Source organism: Gopherus evgoodei, chromosome 5 (assembly GCF_007399415.2).
Source record: "Gopherus evgoodei ecotype Sinaloan lineage chromosome 5, rGopEvg1_v1.p, whole genome shotgun sequence".
Taxonomy (NCBI): domain Eukaryota; kingdom Metazoa; phylum Chordata; order Testudines; family Testudinidae; genus Gopherus; species Gopherus evgoodei.
In genome coordinates this window covers 119,546,882-119,567,411 of record NC_044326.1, presented here as the reverse complement: position 1 = coordinate 119,567,411, position 20,530 = coordinate 119,546,882, and the positions used below count along the sequence as shown (strand labels likewise).

General features: G+C 38.3%; 1 protein-coding gene across 1 annotated transcript in view; it reads left to right on the top strand.

Moving 5' to 3' along the window:
• PDLIM5 (PDZ and LIM domain 5) overlaps nucleotides 1–20,530 on the top strand; it is a 189,354-nt gene that overhangs the window by 94,563 nt on the left and 74,261 nt on the right. Inside the window, 2 exon segments of the mRNA XM_030564809.1 lie at nucleotides 12,577–12,619; nucleotides 13,844–14,289. Of these exon segments, the coding sequence (XP_030420669.1) occupies nucleotides 12,577–12,619; nucleotides 13,844–14,289 (489 nt within the window).

The window sequence follows — 20,530 nt, the reverse complement described above, 5'->3', positions numbered from 1 at the left end:
CTATTTCCTGCTTTCTAATCTTCTGGTTCCAAGTTGTGAGTACAAAGATAGGTTTGTTTTTTTGTATTTACATGTATGTAGTTGCTGGAGTGCTTTGAATTGTATTCTTTTTGAATAAGGCTGTTTATTCATATTTCTTTTAAGCAATTGACCCTGTATTTGTCACCTTAATACAGAGAGACCATTTTTATGTATTTTTCTTTCTTTTTACATAAAGCTTTCTTTTTAAGACCTGTTGGAGTTTTTCTTTAGTGGGGAACTCCAGGGAATTGAGTATGTGCTCACCAGGGAATTGGTGGGAGGAAAAAGTCAGGGGGAAATCTGTGTATGTTAGATTTACTAGCCTGACTTTGCATTCCCTCTGGGTGAGGGGGGAAGAGAGATTAGCTCTCGGTACTTCTGTTTTCCAAGGCTGAAAACGGGGAGGGTGGAATCCCTCTGTTTAGATTCACGGAGTTTGCTTCTGTTTATCTCTCCAGGAACCCAAGGAGGGAATACCTGGAAGGGAGAAGGGAAGGGAAATGGTTTATTCCCCTTTGTTGTGAGACTCAAGGAATTTGGGTCTTGGGGTCCCCAGGGAAGGTTTTTGGGGGGACCAGAGTGCCCCAAAACACTCTAATTTTTTGGGTGGTGGCAGCTTTACCAGGTCCAAGCTGGTAACTAAGCTTGGAGGTTTTCATGCTAACCCCCATATTTTGGACGCTAAGATCCAAATCTGGGACTAGGTTATGATACACTGGAAAAAAATAGTTTAGATTGTAATATCCAATCCTGTGAATTATAGCCTAGGGTTGATGGGACATGGATGTCAGCATTTTTACAGGTTCTTGAGGAAATGCTTGATGCAGGGATAACTAGACTTATGACTTTCTTTAGATTTCTTTTCTTTTCTTTTAAAAATACCGTTTGTTGAAATTAGTGTTTGTTTAATGTCTTTGGAGAGAAAATATTTGTAAGAACATAAGAATGGCCATATTGGCTCAGACCAATAGTTCATTTAGCCCAGTATCCTGTCTTCTGACACTGGCCGGTGCCAGATGTTTCAGAGGAAGTGAACAGAACAAGGCAGTCTCTCAAGTAATCCATACCCTGTTGTCCAGTCCCAGGTTTAGGGACACCCAGAGCATGGATCCTTAGAGATATTACTCCTATATAATCCTTGGAAGGTTTTTGAGGGCTTGCTTTTGTGATACCTTCTTGCTGTTTTCCCTTAATCATTATGTGGATGCTGATATTTAACAAAGGTAATTTGAGGAACTGGTGATGATTTAGAGTGAACTAAAGAAACAGGCATCAATCAATAAGAGATACTTTGTTCAGGAATTGATTTGACATCACTATAATTGCTAAATATAATACATCAATGACTAGGCTTCATCATTCGTGAGTGGTGTAATGGTGACACCCATAGACCTGATGGGTCCTTTTGAACCTATCCCGCCTAGCAGCTTTAGCTCACCTGATCAGAAGAGGTTGAGGAGACACGCTAGGCTTCCTCTGATATGGTCTGGACTGTTCTGTGGGTAGCTCTCTGGGACTCTGACTGGGAGGACTAACCTAGAGGGAGAGCCTAAACCATAGTCCCTTCCACCAAACAGCCTGTGCAGTGGCTCTGGGTAAGGATCTTGCCATATCTCCCCTGGCCATGGGGGCCTGAAAGAGCAATGTGTGAGCTACATCAATGTCCACTTCTCCCAGTCCAGGCTAAGTGGCAGCCTAGCATTGTGGTCAAGGCTCCTTAGCCACAGCCTTTCGCTTCACCCAGGCTAAGGAAAGAAGCAGCCCGTGTCAGGAGTGTAGAAATCCTTGTTTTTCTCAAAACCCTTCCATGCTGCAGGCTGTTCAGGGTAAAGGTATAGTAACTAGGACATTTGTTGTCTCTCATGGACCCACAGAATATGCAAAATAGGGTGTTATGTCATTTGCATGTAATCTGGAGGCTTCTATAGCTGAAGCTTGGCCTGACATGAGTAATTAACACATGAAGGGAGGTTTCATTTCTTGGAGGATAGAATAAAGGAGGTAAACGGATCACTAGGCTGAAAACAGAAAGTTTGTGCTAAACAAGAAGATAAGAGCAGCAATACTGGGTCAGACCAAAGGTGCATCTATCCCAGTATCCTGTCTTCTGACAGCAGCCAATGGCAAGTACCTGAGAGAGAATGAACAGAACAGGTAATCAAGTGATCCATCTTCTGTCACCCATTCCCAGCTTCTGGCAAATGGAGGCTAGGGACACCATGGCTAATAGCCACTGATGGACCTATCCTCCATGAATTTATTGAGTTTTTTTGAACAGGCCTTGGCCTTCACAACATCCTCTGGCAAGGAATTCCACAGGTTGACTGTGCATTGTGTGAAAAAATGCTTCCTTTTGTTTTAAACCTGCTGCCTATTAATTTCATTTGATGACTCCTAGTTCTTGTGTTAGGAGGAGGAGTAAATAACACTTCCTTATTTACTTTCTCCACCCGAGTCATGATTTAATAGACCTCTATCATATCCCCTCTTAGTCGTCTCTTTTCCAAGCTGAAAATTATGATTTTATTCATCTCTCCTCATATGGAAGCCGTTCCATACTCCTAATCATTTTTGGTTCCCTTTTCTAAACCTTTTCCAATTCCAATATATCTTTTTTTTGAGACTGGGCACACAGTATTCAAGATGTGGGCGTACCATAAGATAAGTAAATAGGTCAGTAGGCTAAGACAGAATGTCTGAGCCAGCTAAGATAAAAGGGAGAATACCCAGGGAACCATTTACTAACCATGGACAAAGTAAGGTAGGAATGGACAATGCATGGACAGGGCATGCTGCCCAATCATTTGTTCCTTCAAAGTAACCAAGCCAATCTCAAAATGTAATGCAGTGTGTAGTAAAAGTAATGTAATGTGTAAATGTATAAAAAGGAAGAGGTTTGCTGTGTAACTGTGGATGTGTGGTACGCTCTGTACCCACCCCCTCCACTTGAATCTGATCAACTCAGTGTAGCTTTGCTGTATGCCAAATAAAGGAACCCGAGTGGTGAAATCTGGAGTCAAACTGAATTTCTTTGGATCCCAGAGAACTGGATCTCCAAGTGGAAAAGGTCTTGGAGGGAATCCCAACAACTTCTGAACCTTCAGCCTTAGCAGATACAGCTTTAAATGTTATCCCCTTGAGCAAATAAATTGTGGAGATTTCAGCGTTCTGCTACATATATAATAGTTTTTACTTTGATCATTTAACATTGTTTTAAATAACCTATAATAAGATGACCTTATTGTCTAGCCGCACTTAGTCTTTAAAAATGTGTTCAGTAGGATTGCCACAAGACCACAGGAATGGGACTGTGAGCAGTGGTTTGCTTGAGAGGACGTGAAAACAGCCCAGTCTTTGCTTGGGGGAATACCGAAGTAGAAGGCAGCCGCAGCTTCCTCCTTTACAGCGTCAGCTTTAACACATGATGGAGAAGACCCGGGCCTGCCTTCAATATAAAAAGAGAGCAAGGTTTGGTTTGACTGAATACTGAAGCACCAGCTAAAAAAAACCAGTCTTTTTGCTTACATCTACCTGGCTTAGTGCTTTACTGCAGTAACTGTCTCATGTCCTAAGGAATCTCACAGAGTGAGAATATGAAGATGGTATGTAACATATTCAGATTGTCAGACACTGAAGTTAAATGTTAAAAATAATTAACCTTATGAAAACTTATAGCTAATGAATTCTAAAACTGTGACTCATGAACAAAATATATGCCAAGTACAAGCAGGTAATTGTTCAGAGGTATTAAGTTTTGTGCACACTTTATCCAGCCAAGAAATGTGCGAATATATTTTCCACTGCACTGTACCACACGCACATGCTGAGAGAGGAATTCTTCTGGAGAAAGGAGAAAAATAAGCTGAGAGAGACTAATGTAAAAATCACACTTTTGACTGTACAAATTACTTTCTCTTGTTACAATTAACACCTAAGATTACTACAGCTGAAAGACTAGAAAAATATTTTCTAAATTTTATTTTTCACGTTAGAGCAGCACTTTGTATATAGTTGATTTCACTTGTACCTTTTGTATAGTAGGTCAGTTCCCCTATTTGTGTTGGTCTTTTGCAGCACAACAAGAACAAGACACGTTTGTTTTTTTTTAAATAGAAAACTGACTGTAAAACCTTTAAAAAATAAGCAAGATGACGCAATGGTAGGTGTAGTACTTGAACTGCATTATATTCATTTAATAATTAACGGGTTTGAAATTGATGGTTTCTTCTTAGACGTAAATTTGGATCTATGATACCTGATAAATTCCCTGACCTTAAAAATGTTAAAGTATACATCCATAGACGTCTGTTTCACTGAAACTCCTGGAATGTGCAGTTACAAGCTTTCAGTGCTTGTCTTTATAAGATAACTAAAGCAGTGAATTACTTCTAGGAGTAGGCATATAAAATAGCATGTAAGACCAACATTATATTTCATTATTACATGGCAAACAACTCAGGCCATGTGATAATACACATGTATTCCTGACTCTGCCCCTGCCTTGCTTGCTCAGTGACTTTGGGCAAGTCAGGTCCCCCACTCTTTGCCTCAGGGTTCCTCATCTATAAAATGAGGATAATAATATGACCTTCTCTGTAAAAGTTCTGAGATCTACTGATGAAAAGTGTTATAAGAGCCAGATATTATTATTTATTATTATTATTATTTTATAAGCAGAAAAGAAAACGATAACATGTTTTGTTTTTCCTTTTTATGTGGTATATAATTTAAGTTGTTATACAAATCATTAAAGTACTTTTTACCTATTACTATAACATAAAGGGATTTTTGGTCAATAACAAATATATGGAATATTTCTCATTTTTCTTAGCTTTAAATTGCATCTGATTTTGTTATTGTTCAGATAACCCTTAGCAAAAGTCATAGTTTGGCATGTGCACATTCAACATTTTTACCCTGTCGCCTTTTTTTTTTTTTGAAGCTACAGCTCTGTAAATTGGCTGTCAACTGACCACTGTTCTAAAATAAAGCTGAGTAGAAAATTCAAACCGCAAGCCAAAATGGCAAAGCCATTAAGATAGTAGTTTTATTGCAGTTGCCTATAGGATCTCATCAGTTGCTTCTCAGATATAATATATCATGCTAAGAATTGCTGTTAGATGATCAGGAAATAGGTTGATCTTGAGGATGCCATATTTCACTATTTTTACACAGAAAAAAAATGTTTTATACTGGATTACATTTAGGAAGTGTCCCAACCCCCACACCATGCAAAACAGAATTGAAATAAAAGCTAGAATTATACAGAGAGCTTTCCAGCCTGGTTTGGCTTTTATAAGTAGTGGTAGGAAAGGCCATTATTGGAACAGGGCCCACAAGCAACTTGGAGTAGTATGTCAGCATTTCCATTTTTTTTAAGCGTTTATAATTTGGCCATTAAGATCTTTCAGCAGGCTTAAACTTGACAGATTCTGACTGCAAGCACATTCCCTTGGTTTTGTCCACCAATTACAAAATAGTTCTGCCATTTTCACATTGTTGTAATTTAAAAGTAGGCTTTCTAGAGGTTTAAAATGTTTGCCTAAAACAGGGCTGGCTCCAGCATTTTTGCTGCCCCAAGTGGCCGCGGGGAGGGGAGGGGACACAGGGACCCGCTGCCAAATAGCCGTATGTGCCGCCCCTTTCTCTTGGCTGCCCCAAGCACCTGCTTGGTGCACTGGTGCCTGGAGCTGGTCCTGCCTAAAAGGAAGTGTAAAAAGTTTTGAATAATTAATTTTTTACATTTTGTGTGTATGAACCTCGTTTAATCAGGGGCTGATAAATAAAACTAACCTCTTGGCAACTGGAAGTAGGAAACTTTTTGTCAGAGAGGTGGGGAGTATTTGCTTCTGTTTCAGCAGAGTTCAAGCTTTTGCTTTAAAAAAAATTAAAAAAAAATTCAAATGTAAAGTTACAGCGGCCTTCTCATGAATGTGCAGTTAGACTGAAAGAAGAGGTGTCTAAATGATCTCAGTGTGATGCTAACTCTGAAGTCTTTCTCTGGTTTTTGGATTTAAACATATGCAGTGTTATGGACCAGATCCTAAGCTGGTGTAAACTGGCATAGTTCCTTTGACTGGACAGGGCTTTGCAAGTTTATATCTGCTGAAGATCTGGCTCTGTTTTGATGGCATCTGTACAGGACAGTTAAGCACCTTCTCATTCCATCCCTGCATGCATTTTGTGCCCTTTCAGCAAGAAGGATTTATTAAGGGCTGATTCATATTGTCCAAAACCTGTAAACTATATTGTAGATCCAATTTAATCCTTAACCAGATGCCTAATTATTGAGGTTAGAGACATAACAAAATTGCTCAATCTTCATTGCCCTTCATACTGTGGCTTATCTATGCTGCAGTGACAATAGCATGCAATAATACAGTTTCAGCCTTAATTATTCATTTCCTGTCTAAGGCCTGGTCTACACTAGCGGGGTAAGGGGGATCAATCCAAGTTACGCAACTTCAGCTACGTGAATAACATAGCTGAAGTCGATGTACTTAGATCTACTTATTGTGGTGTCTTCACTGCGGTAAGTTGACGGCTGAAGCTCTCCTGTTGCCTCCACCTGTGCCTCTCGCCCTGCTGGAGTACCGGAGTCAACGAGAGCGCTTGGAGGTCAATCTATAATGTCTAGAATAGACACAATAAATGGACCCCCGCTGTATCGATCGCTGCCCATCGATCCAGTGGGTAATGTAGAAAAGCCATATGGTTAACTATAGCCAGAACCTTTTTAATATTGTGTTAATCCTTTTTTTATGAGTGAAATAAACGGAAAGGGAATGAATAAAATGAGAATTTAAAGAATAGTATTAACCAGATATCATCTACAGGGAAGAACAGCTTAATGGATTTAGCTAATAAGGTTGGGCTGAAAGGTGGAAAGTTTTCAATTGCATTAAATGTCATAAAAATATTAATCATATGAAAACAGCTTGCCGTGTGTTTATAGAACAAAGTTCATCTGTTGGTCTGGTCTAAATGGACTTTACACAGATGGAGTATAGTTTCTTCTGAAAAAGAACAAACAACTTTGATGGAGAAGTTTGTGTATGCATGGTGGGTTTATTATATGGGTGCAAATTTGCACTGAAATAGGTTTTTTTAAAATAATAGGAGAAACTTATTTTTAAACTGCATGTATTGTTTATGAAAGGCAGAAAGGCTGCCAGACCTGGACACTGAAGTAATTTATCCCATGAAGGAGTACTGCACTATCACAAGCAGAACTAAACTTCTTGATGGAGATGGGACAGTGCTAAGTCTACTAAATTTTGTGGTGTGGATGTCTCTCCACAAAGAACTAAGCTAAAATCACTGTCTCACTTCACTGTGGCCAGTGAAATGAGACAGAAAGGTCTGACTTGTCATAAAAACCTGGCCAAATTTGAGCAGGTGCCTTACGGAGACATCGCATCCTCTTACTGTTCCATTGAGCCACCCCGCCCTCCTGGAAACCTGGAAAATACAGGTTCAGCTTTGGATCTTCTCAAAGCTTTGACATTCTCCCCTTTTGAGTGAACATTTGAGTGTACGATTTTAAACACCTTTTCTTTTCCTTCTACATACTCTTCATAAAGCAGATATGAAAATTCAACTAACTTACACTGCATTTGCAGAAATTCTTGATTTCACAGTTTGTATGATACTTCATTGCAAAACATAAACAGCACTGACAGATTGGTTGATGAATAGTGATGAGCCAGTTTCCAAAGGTTCATTGTCTGTCTTTAGTATACACGCAGTATTTCGGATGCTTATCCAAAACCTGTGTTAATTGTTTAAATCTCTTGCATCTGCAAAAATAGGCTGGAAGTCTCAATAGAGAATTCTTGTAGGCCTGGAAGTACCATATGGCAACGCCTTTCTCGTTGCATTTTGTTGTTTCTAATTCTGAATGGAATTGGGGAAATACTGCAATGTGGTATTTGCAAATATAGCTGGAAGAAGAGATTGTTCACAAATGCAAAATGAATTTAACAATGTTGTTTTTTAATATTTTGGTTGAACGTTAGGTTCTTTTGTCTGAGCCAGGTTTTCTATCCTTACTAATGCATAAGCTAGAAATATTATCCTGGAAGAAGCAGGTGACTTAATAGATACAAGAGGAATATTTAGTGCAATGGCAAATTTGTTGATTTGCAATCTTACAGTTTCAGAAACATTTCATTACTTAATAATTGCCACAAGTCAGACCCAGAATTACAACATGACTCCTCGCTGTTTAATTCCACCAGGTGTCTTAAAAATGTGTGGTGACTACATGGCTTCACCAAGGGTGCAGAACAAATACTTTCTCCTTATCTTAGTTTCGGAACTAGCAAATCAGATTATGACGGAAATCTGATTTGGTAGAGGTGTGTTGTCTTAGTTTATTAAGACTGAGGTTAAACCTTGCTTCAAGAAGAGATAGGTGTTGCGGCTCACAAGGGCTGAATAACTAGACCTAATCTTGGATAATCCTGCTCCCTTGCCCTAGGGCTGAAGGCTGCATGTCTTTATTCTGGGAGACTACCAAGGCAGTTAGAAGCCATGGTAGAAACAGCCTTTAGCATAGGATTTTTTCTCCTATTTTTTTCCTCAGGGGAAATAACAATTTCTTTACCAGCAGTACATTCATAGGATTACTTGTGTGGCATCTAGTTATTTTAAAAATATTATTTTATTGTTTAATTTTGGAATCCAGGATCACTTTGACTCCTCTTATGTCTGTAAACTCTTAGTCCACAATTTACACATGTAAATTGTTATGAATAATATAGGGTTTTAGCTGTACCTTGTGTAGTTGCATTTTTAATCTCCCAAATAGTAAGTGGAAATGGGGGTGTGTATCAGTGGAATCTAAGTCTAACTTGACTTTTTCCTGGCTCATACTAATGAATATCTTGAGTGAGGTAAACCTAACTTTGAGGTTAGCATAGGATGAATAAGAGTCAATTTCATGGTGGCAAATTCCCCCAAATTCTCTGCCAGTCTGGTAATAGATCTCATAATAGTACCTTTACACTATATAAATTTTATTAGATTCTTCTTGGTTTACCATAAATACAAAATGCATCTATGATCAGCAGAAATATGACCTGAAGTATTCCTAAATGTTGATATATGTACATTCGACCATTGCTTATGTGTAAATTTCAAAACAGGTAGAATATGGTTTCTATCATGCTGGAAGTACAGAAAATCTCCTGAAACAAAACTTCGGGGGAATAAAACACTCTCAGTGTTCTGAATTTGTAATTGTTATGGTGACAAACTATTGCAAGAAAAACACTTTGGCAACTGTTTTATGAATGGGTTTTGTGGTCTTTGTATTGAATATTCTGACCAAGAGCTGGCATAAATTTACTACTGTTGTGGAAATTAGATTGGTTCATCTTCTGATCAGTTGGCATCCTTAGTTATGCCAAAGGAGACCAAGAGACCTTCCTTTCAAATTAGTACCATCAACCCTAATTAAGTAACTTTTCTTGCTGTTAACCATTAAAAAAAGTATTTAATGTTTGTGAAAGCCTTGATGGTCTGTTGTTCTCCTCAGCACACTTTACCCACTAGAATTGTTATCTGCAAAACTGGAATTTAAGTCCTGACATGGCAAAGTAGGAGAAAAATCAAGTGTAGCTAGGAGGGACACGTATGATACTGCAGACAGATAGGCTTTAAAACTATTTTAATATATTAGCATATGTTACAATACTAAGAGTATTTGTGCTTATTAAAGTACTTAAGGAGGCATTCCATTTAGTTGAAGTGTTGGAAACATTTTGCGTTTCACCCTAAATTATGAATTTTTCTTTTTTTTTTTTTTTACTGACTTGCATAACCATTTTTCTCATTAACATCTTGGTGGCTCAGTTTGCTTGGTGAGCATTTTCTTTGTGATCTTGGAGAAACCACAGATTTAGCTGGTTGTGGTCTGAAGTCAACAATTTTATTTCCTAGTCTCAAATGTACTTAGACAGCATACCATTATTTAATTTTACCCTGACTCCACAGGCTAAAAGAACATTGCGAACATTTTTAATGATCAGAAACTGAATTCACTTCTGTGTTTGTTTGTTTTTTTAATAGCATTTTTACATGTTCATTTTGAAGACAAAATAGATTTGCAGCTCATTAGGAAATAACACTTTGCAAGTACTACTTCAGACTAGTGTATGCATAAATGTATCTCAAACTGAAATGTCATTTAATTTTTTTTCTCTGTCTAAAAGTTGGCCTGTTATAATCTCCTGAGAACTTTAGGAGAGGGATGTCAAGGAAAGGATGATACAAATGTAACTAATGTTGGGAGAGTTCATAAATCTTCACTTTCCCATTTTCCTAAACACCAACATCCACTCTGGTATTCTTTGCCAGGAGAGTCTTAGGAAGGAGACTGATCAGGACGGTGTTGTGAATTACTCCTCACCCTTAGAATATGGTGATACTTTCAGGTCTAACAATAGGAGATAGTAAAGTGTAAAATTTTGGCTGAATCTTTAGGTACAAAACTCAAACTTCAAAAATGAACATTTTTCATTTTACGCTGCTGGGGCAGCTTAGATTATAGTAATTTTTCAGCAAACACATCAGTAAATAAGTTATTGAACTATGGAATGACATACATGTTTCATGCCAGCTATGGTCATAATAAAAAGAAATCTTTCCATGTGTGTTGCCATTTGTTCTCTTTTTGCTTTTGTTGCTGTAAATTAAGAACTGTTGAATTAGAAGTGATTAATGATGCACCCCGGTGCTCTTTAGGTCTTGAGGTCAGTAGTCTCATAGACTGGAAATTCTGTGGGAAACTGAGAGAGCAGACCTGTTCCTCCAACGGGACAAAAACCTCTCTGTTCAGAATTATCGTTGAAGTGTGCATAATGTGTCATCAGTGATGAACAAATGCTGAAGACAAAGGCCAAAAAATGTGTTTTTTCTCTCTCTCTCTCTCTCTGTGCATATTTCTTTAGCCAACATATCTGTATAATCCCTATATCTCCATTTTTCCCATTTAGTAATAAGCCACACTTGTTAACTGAGGACTTTACTAGCACACAGTAATTTTATTATTAGAAGGGGGTGATATGCCCTGAAGTCAAAGGGCTTAAATGGAAGCATCAGTTGTATAGATTCATCTGAAATATCTATTTAACTCCATTTCTGGCTCCCTACACTTCCCTGCTGCTGATACAGTGCTCATCTGGAGAGCCTAACAGAGATTTAATTTAATTGCAACCTCAGTTGTCTGCTCACCAATTAACGGAACTCTTCACCAGGCAGTGGAATTCCAGAAGTAATGTTCAGCCTCCCTTATTCGAAAGCCTATTCCAAATATTTTTGGAAAATCAGGGTTGTATGATTTGAGATGAGGTATAATTGCTGCTTTCTAGATAATTTTTTGAAGTGCCAGATTTTCAGCTCAAGTACCAGATACAGCCAACAATGTCTTAAAATATGGCGATTAGCCATTCTTTCATATCAACTGCATGCCAAAAAAAAAAAAGTGTTGCCGAGCAATATTAGCCTATTTGGTGAACTCAAACAATAAGTGATCTTTAGAGGAAGCTGCAGTACATATATATTCAAATATTTTATTATGGTTATGTACTGTTATTTTATTTTTATTTTATATTTTTAATGACACAGACACCTTAGGTGAGGCCCTTAGATTCCTGCATGTTACCAGGGCAGCCTTCAGTATCACAAAGTGTGGATGATGTTCCTTATGCCCATTACTATCCCTCCCCTTCCATCTCTTCCTCCCCCACCATTTGTATCTGTTTGGAAGAATTTTTGTTGCTACCTGCAGAGGACTTGGAGTTATATTAAATTTATCTTGGAAGACCTGAGGTACCAATAATAACTTCATTTGGCTATAATCCTTCAAAAGCAGAACTGCCTTTTTTTTAGTGAAAAGAAGCTTTGTGTTTTAGCACTGCTGTAGGGATGGTGTTGTATTAAAACAGAGTCTGACTGGTGCAGTTGAGTTAAATGAAGTAATATCATATAAAGGGGAAAGGAAAACAATAAGCAAACTGTTGAGATTATGGCTCATGGCCATTGAAAAGATTGTAGTTTAAAACAGAGATGAAAATGACTTCTGTATGTTGTTCTTGTTGAAAAATCAGAAGCGTTAAGTGCAGACATGAGCCCTTCATTAGATGTTCGCTGAGGTAACGTAAAGTTGTTTCTGCAGCAGCCTGTGATGTTTCTGTCCATACAATAGTCATGGCTGCCATTTACTGCTCAATCTGAAGGAAACTTAATTGAAACTTGTGTAGTTTCTTGCACCCCTTATGTAGGGTTGGCTGTTTTGATGGGCCCTAATTGTTGTTTTGGCGTAAGAGAATCCAGTTTGTTCATTTTTTTGTCATATGTTGGCTGCAATACTGTGGGTTCAAATCCAGTCATCTCATTTTCTTTGCAGAAAATAATGAAGCTTAGTGAAAATTCACCAACATTAAATGAGGGAGGAGATAGATAAATATACTTTAACAGGTAAACTATTTCAGTAACCTAGCAATGAAGTACATGTATTTTTAAATTTGTGCATATTTTTTTCTATTTTAGAGCGCATTCTGCACCAAAGCCTGATCCTGTTCCTGTACAAAAGGTATGTTGTTTTTTTAAAATGTCTACCCAGAGATGTAGTGTGTCACACTAGTTTCTGCACTTCCTTTACTCAGTTCTCGATGCACACTAGTAGTCAGTCTGTTCTTTTAGCACAACATATTTAGGGTAAAGATCTCATGTACCAAGATATTACAGTGCTTTTCTTAGTGATATTGGTCTTAAAAAAAAAATTGGGGATGAGTACAGTGATTTAACAAAAAGCCATATATAAATATTACTTTCTAGCTTTTTCTTCCTCAAACACCTGTGTTCTAACTATTTTTTTCTTACCTTAATGATAGCCTTATGGCAGCATTGCCCCATCCTGAAGGGAGAAACCACTACAGTTTCTTCCAAATAGAAGCTATTACCTTTCTGTGCTCTTGAAAGGAGTCTAGCTTGATAAAGTGTATAGAACAGTTCATCAGAGTTCTTCCCAGTAGTGGAGAACATTGCCCTTCAGAGTTCACGCACTGTTGGAAAATACTGTAGTCAAGACTATATTCTACATTTTTTAGAATCCTTGCAAACATTATTTTTCCAATATTTTAACCAGATGGAGGCAGGTAGGAAGTCTTTACAGGAGAGATGCATGATGATGATCTGCACCCCTCTGATCCTAAAAGTGTTTGAGGAATTCTGTTCCATCTTTGAAACACACTTCAAACCCTGGAAGTAAATAATAGCCTTAATGGTGTTTGGCTTGTTCGTCTTCAGCTGTTTGCCAGTTGCTGCTGTGCCCCTTGAAATACCACTTCATGTACCCCATATCCTTTTACACAGCAGCAAATTGCTACATATGATATCAAATTTAATGTTCTGTGTGTGTGTATTGAAATTGGTTTGAGATGGAATTTAAATTAAAAAAAAAACTGAAGTGGATTTATTAAGCAAACTTCTAGGCCACATATGAGTAATCTGGTGGCCTTTACATCTGAGTGAGTATTTTGGTTAATCCTTAAACTTTATTGAGGCATGGATATCTTGCATGAGATAAGAGAAGCTACTATCTAGGGTTTCTATGTTTGTTTTCCCACCCCCAAAATGCATGTCATGTATACATTTTTTGCCAATACACTATAGGTGAAGTTTTGCTACTGTAAAACATCATCTGTCGTACTTTGAAGCAAAGGGAATTCCCTTCGCTGTTTCCATTGAAAATGTCTGTTCAGGATTTTGCATGTGGTTGGTGTGCTTTGTATGTTTTTGTTTTTATTTTATATAGGGAGAACCTAAAGAAGTAGTTAAGCCTGTGCCTATTGCATCTGCTGTTGCACCCAAAGTCACTTCCACAGTGAACATGGCCTACAATAAGACACCAAGGCCATTTGGAGCTGTATCTTCCTCAAAAGTCACTTCCATTCCATCACCGTCATCTGCCTTCACCCCAGCCCATGCAACTGTTCCATCATGTGCTTCTTCCCCTCCACCATTGGCCACTGTCACGCCTCCCCCATTCACTGCATCTGGACTGCATGTTAATGCCAAATCCAGTACTGACCAGCGTTCACCTGCATTGAATGCTGCTAAAACTGCAGTTAATGTCCCATGGCAGCCCAACACATACAATACAACCCTGAACACGTATTCCAACAACAATGCCCAGGATGTGGCAGAAGGACAAAGAAGAGGATTCAAAGAGAGCCAGGTTGACAATAAACAGCAAAATGGGTAGGTGGCTTCAGGGCACTTTGTTTGCTATGAGGGACTTTTCTTCCAGACAATTTACTGGGCTGTGTTTAAGGGGACAAAACGCATCTTGCAAGAGTTGGGTTCTTTTCACAGAACATCTCTGTGAAAAAGATAAATGTGAATGGTCTGGTTTTAGGTATAAAGTGAGCTTGTTAGAGGATCTTCTAAAAGTCTCTTGTGTCTGCAGTATAATCTTTGTTATAGAGTTGAACCATATGAGATTTGTTGAAAAGGCAGTTGCAATCATTCATTGGATGCGTTTTGAACTTTATTGCAAGCTCAGTAGTGTATTTTTCAGTCCCGGCATGGTAAAGAAAGCAGCAGGCACCCAAAAAATGCGAGGCAGTTTGTCAAGAAGGGCCATCTAGAATTGAGGAAAACCAGGAATAGGACACTAAGGAAGAATAACCTTGACAATGGCTGGCCACGTAGTGCAAGTTACAGCATTTCATCTAGAGGTTGGGAAAGAAGGCAAAATATAGAACTGGTTATATTTCCTACATATTGGTATGGGGAGAAGATCAAATTTGAACTGAATCTAGTTTTTCATTGGTTCTTATGTAACTTTCCTAGAAAGTTCAGTTACGCAGAAGTGTGTCCATCTAATCTAAAAAGCCAGCACTAAAATTCAAGTGTTAGAATATTTTTAGCAATTCAGAATTGTCAAAAAGGCAAACTCTAGTATTTTGAAAATTAAAACGCTCACTAATATGTCTACTGAGATTTAACATTTTAAAGACACTAACGGGATAGTTTTTGGCATTGCTGATGCTCAGCAAATCTTTAAATCAAGGCCATAAAGCTACATTTTGAAGAAACAGTTTTAATGTATTTTACTTATTTTACTTTCTTGCAACCTTAACTTAATTTGTGAAGTTCAAGAAGTGTTTTGTATCATTACCAGAGACTTTTAAAGCTAGCTAGTATAAGTATTATTCCACTTTTGTTTAGAGGTCATCAGAGGAGCAATAACAAAAATGTAGTCCTGATGCAAATCTCTTCTGTTACACTTTGAATTTGGTGCTGAACATGAGCAGTAACCAGCGGTGAAAATAACTTGAAGGATTTACCGGTATGCCAGAGTCCTGAGCGGGGGTGTGGCCTCAACTGGAAGAGGCATGGCCTCAACCAGAAGAGGCGGGGCCTTTCAAGATTTAAAGTCCTGGGGCTCCAGAGCCCCAGGACCTTTAAATCACCCCGGAGCTACCAGCTGCAGAGGTGACTGGGAGCCCCTGGGCTCAGGGATGAATTAAAGGGCCCGGGGCTCCAGCTGCCGTGGAGTTCCAGGCCCTTTAAATCACTGCGGGAGCCCAGCTGCCAGAGCTCTGGTCAGGGTTTAAAAGGCCTGGGGCTCCCCGCAGCGGTAGGAGCCCTGGGCCCTTGAAATCACTGTCATGGAAGCCAGTTCAATCTGGCACGGCTTACTGGCTCATGCTGGTACACCATACCAGACAGGACCTGCTTACTTTCACCTCTTGCAGTAACATATAAAGAGAGAAACATCTGTATCTGAACTAAAGTACAGCACTGTGGTTTCAATTATTCCACTTTAAAAACAAATAATTGAGCTAATATATAAATGAGTAATATATATATTCCTTTTTTTATTTCAGAACAAATTTCTTCCACATGTTCATTCATATAGTGCAGGCCTTATGCATTTTATATCACACTGTTGTCATGGCAATTTTAAGACTCTTCCAAACAGATGATGGCTTTATTCCACACAGCTTTAAAAAAGGGAAAAAATAGCAAGTCCTGAAGACTCATTCCATACTAGGAGACTTAAATGTGCTCTGGTGAACCATCCATATACTTCTAGGAAGGGTGCTTTTGGAAGAATAATACGGGGAGCTGGCTTTCAGCTATAGTAACTAGCACTGAAAAAAGCCACAGACTGATATCAAAATCAGCTCTCTTGCAGGGAAGTAGTGCTGCAGGCCTAGAATTAGCACTTGAGCAGTCAAGACAGGATGGCTGCTTGAGCAGCATAAATGCATCATAATAAATTCAGTGAAAAAACAATACTATGTGAAGAAAATGTCAACTGACTAGTGAAGAAATTCCTGTCTTCCTGCCAATCTTAGCAGAAAATTCTAGTATGGAAACTTGGAAAAGATTCAGTGAGGCTGTGAAAGTGTATTTTGTTATAATAAAGGGCGACAGTATAGAATACTTGGACTACAACTTGATTAAGCACAACTGTAAAAATCTTAAAGCCTTAAAACGAAAATGACAAAAGCATGTACATCTGCATCTGTCTAGGTAAAAGTACTCGGCTTGCTTAGTCACCATGCTAATTAGCAGGCAAAGTGCTTCCTTGCTTAACCCGAATTATTGGCTAATTGTTGAAATAACAGAAGGATGCAAGTTTGAAGTAATGGGACCCTCTGAGACGAAACCCCTTCCAATACACATGTTCAGCAGGTCTGTTTTATAATAAAAAAGGGTGTGGTGCATCTGGTAGATGTACAGTATTGTTGGGCAAGTAAAAAGCTCTAGGCTTGTTGGACTTGGCTGTACTCAAAATATTTTTGTTTCAAATGTTGAGCAAACCCTTATTAGTATAAGAATTTGTTTATGCATGAAAGAGGTGTAATGGTGAGGAAATGCTGGGAGAAATTACACTGTCGTTTTTACAGATATATTTAGACTAGAGTAATTCAGTCTGTTTACAAAAGGCTTTCCTAGCCAGTAGCACTGTGTGTCTCAAGCTTTTGTACTGGTGACCCCCTTTCACATAGCAGGTCTCTGAGTGCCACCACCCCCCTTATAAATTAAAAACACTTTTTAATATATTTAACACCATTGTAAATGCTGGAGGCAAAGCGGGATTTGAGGTGGAGGTTGACGGCTCGCGACCCCCTGAGGGGTCCTGACCCCCAGTTTGAGAACCCATATAGTAGCACATCACACTCTTTACATGTAGTGTACTTCAGGAATAACTGTGAGCAAGTGATAATTTTTTGCTGTTGTAACTGAAGAGCAGAATATAGTTAAGAAATGTTCTGCTCACACTTAAGTCCATATAAATCAGGTGTTATTTCACTGAAGTGAAGGGGTCAACATCTGATTTTTACATGGGTGTAAATGAAAGCTGAATCTGCTCATTGTGTTTAAATCAGAGTCAAGTTATCCCATTGTTAAAAAGTCAGTTTCTTATTAAAATTAAAAACAGAGTTGGCTACATGGAGTCTTGTGGGTATTTTCTTATTGTATAGTAGATTCAGATTTTTGAAACAATATATTACTCTGGGTGTATATAAAAACAGAATACAGAATATTAAAATTGGAGCAAAAGGAGGAGGCAAGCAAGAGGAATGAGAAGCGTTCAAATTTTTAACTCTGACACTCCAGTTGTGGTTGGGTGAATTGATAGACCTAGAGATGAGGGACTGATTGCTTTCCCCCCCCCCACCACCATTTCAAGAGTGTGTAAATCTCTGCCTCAATTACAAACTATAGTTTAAAACTTGTCAGTTGTAGTTCATTGAACCAACCTGACAACACAACTAGTAGAGCTGTGCAAATTTTTTGGCCGAAACCATTTTTTCAGCAAAAAATCTTTACATCAACCAAAATGTTTTGCAAATATGTCTATTTCACTAAATTGTTGCGGTTTTAAATTTCAAAAAACCAAGAAATGTTTATTTTTTTAGTTACCTTTTCATTTAGGAGATTTCCTTTCTTTTTACAAAAGTTTTTCTTTAGAAAGCTCAAAATCAAAACGGGACATTAAGTTTTAGGTAGAACGAAACGTTTTGCTGAACCAAAATTTTTTTTTCCAACTTTTTTTTATTAGTCAAAAAAAATTTAGGTCAAACCAAAGCAAACCAAATAATCAGTTACTCGCACAACTCTTAGATATATCAAGATCTGGAACTTCTCCATAATACTAACTTCTTCTGGATGATGCTGCTGAATCATCATTTTATTATGTAGGCATTCAGCAGCAGCCTTGAATAAAATCACTTAGCATCTCTCTATTTCCCTTTTTGTGGAAATATTGGTGTAGTGTAGTGATTCAAAATATGACATTTGACCCTGGTGAAAACCTTACTAAACATCAAAACTGCAGCCTTGCCAAATAGTCTGCTTTCTGATTTGCTTTGCTTTCACTGTAGGATGGGGAAGAGAGGTCAATTTTCTGTTCCTTAGCCATGGCTTAAAGGGAGAGCTCTTTTGCTTCATGTGGCTGTATGTAATTTTGCTTTTACCAAGACCTTCTTGCCAACTCGCACATGAGAATGTGCCTGCTGCTTAAAACAGGAAGGAGTACTTCAGCTTCTTACTCAGTTCCACGTGGGTTGGCCTGAAACTTTCTCTTATAGGTTCCTATCAAATTTCAGCTTGACCCTAGAAGATACAAGGCTTTGCCAAAATTTGAATTTGGAAGATTCTTTGAAGTATTGGGAAAGGAAATCACTGAGATAATGCTTTTAAATACTTTTTTCCTTTGCAGGTAACAACAGTGACAAAGTTAGTATCAACAGCACTGGAGTTGAATTACGGTGGCTTATGTTGTTGAAATAACCAGCATGTGTGATTTATTGTGTGCAAAATTAATATTTTGTAAAGCAATTTAATGTTTTCAAATAACCACATTTTAATGGAGTAAATTGTTTTGGTTTACACTGAAAATGGTGTGATTTTGCTTTTCATCATATTAAATATTGCAGCATTTCTTCGTCATAAAATATTTGTGTGGTGTTCATGCGTGTACTGATGAGATTTTTTTTTAATGCTATTACTATATACCTAATGATATTGGTAATATAACTTGCTACTGTAGTGAGGGTTAACTCCATTTTAGAGAAGTGATTGGTTTAGGGGATGAAGGGCATCACACAGTTAAATAAGCATGATATACATATAATACATATAAAATCTGTTGATATATTTGATTCCATGTGTTTAAATTAACTGATGATTTTATTCAGATTTTAAAAATGACATTTCTTCCTTCCCATTCACCTGTCTTCAAATAAATACAAAACGCTAGCCTGAGCTAATCGCTGAATTGCCTGTATTGATGTCTTTGTCTTTGGCTCTGGCACCATCTTGTGCCTCCCTGAGTAATTACCATAAAGAACTTCAAGCTCTAAAAAGGGAAGGCTTCTCATCTGTAGCAAAGACAATGAAGGGGAAAACCTAGCAGAAATTTTTTTCATGATTCAGCTTTTAATAAACATGTAAGGCTATTTAACTGCCTGTGTTCTTTCTTAATGTGCATTTCACTAGCATGTATTTTAGTTTCTCTGTATTTCCATTTTGCAGTTAAATTCACTCCTCTTTATATATAAGCTTTCATTTTCCAGTTTAATTCTCTCTAACAACTTTCTCTTGTTGCATCACTTCATTTTGTCTGCATTTCTTACTCGTGCTCCGTCATCCTGGAAATTCCATTGTCTCTTTTGTTACCATACCCCCTTCTCCTTCAGTAACCTTGAGGAGGCATAAATACATCACTAATTTAATTTGTCTTTTATATTAAACGTTGTCTTATATTAATGCCTCTCACATCATTCTATACTTGCTGCTGACTAATGAATTTAATAGGCCTCTTATTTTTTTTGACAAATTAGTGACAAATAGCCTTCTTATCCAATATTTTGCAGCTTTTTTTAATGTGAAACAAATTTAGTACAGTAACTCCTCACTTAATGTTGTAGTTATGTTCCTGAAAAATGCAACTGTGAGTGAAACAATGTTAAGCAAATCCAATTTTCCCGTAAGAATTAATGTAATTTGGGGGGTGGGGTGGGAGGGGAATTTAGGTTCCAGGGAACTTTTTTTTGCCAGACAAAAGGCATTATGTACATTTTAAACAATATTAAACAAGCAATTTAATACTACAGTTGTCACTGCTGATTATGAAGCTTGGTTGAGGTGGTGCAGTCAGAGTGGAAGAGAATGGATTGTCCGGCTGCTGCTCTTGCTGTCCTTGCAAGCACAGGCACTGACTATGCTGGGGGTAGGGGACTCAACTCCAGCCTTTCTTCCAAGCCCTCACCCTTGACCTGCCTCTTCTCCCCCCATCTTCTACTCCTTCACTTTGCACGCTGTGTCCTCACTCCTCCCCTGCCCCCCCCTGCTGATTGCTGTAGGGAGGGGGGAGGCACTCTGAGTCCTCGCTCCTCCCTCCTGCCCTGGGCAATCAGCTGGCTTGCAGTGTTTAGGAGGGAGGAGCAAGGACTTGGCACGCAGGCTCCCCCCCCCA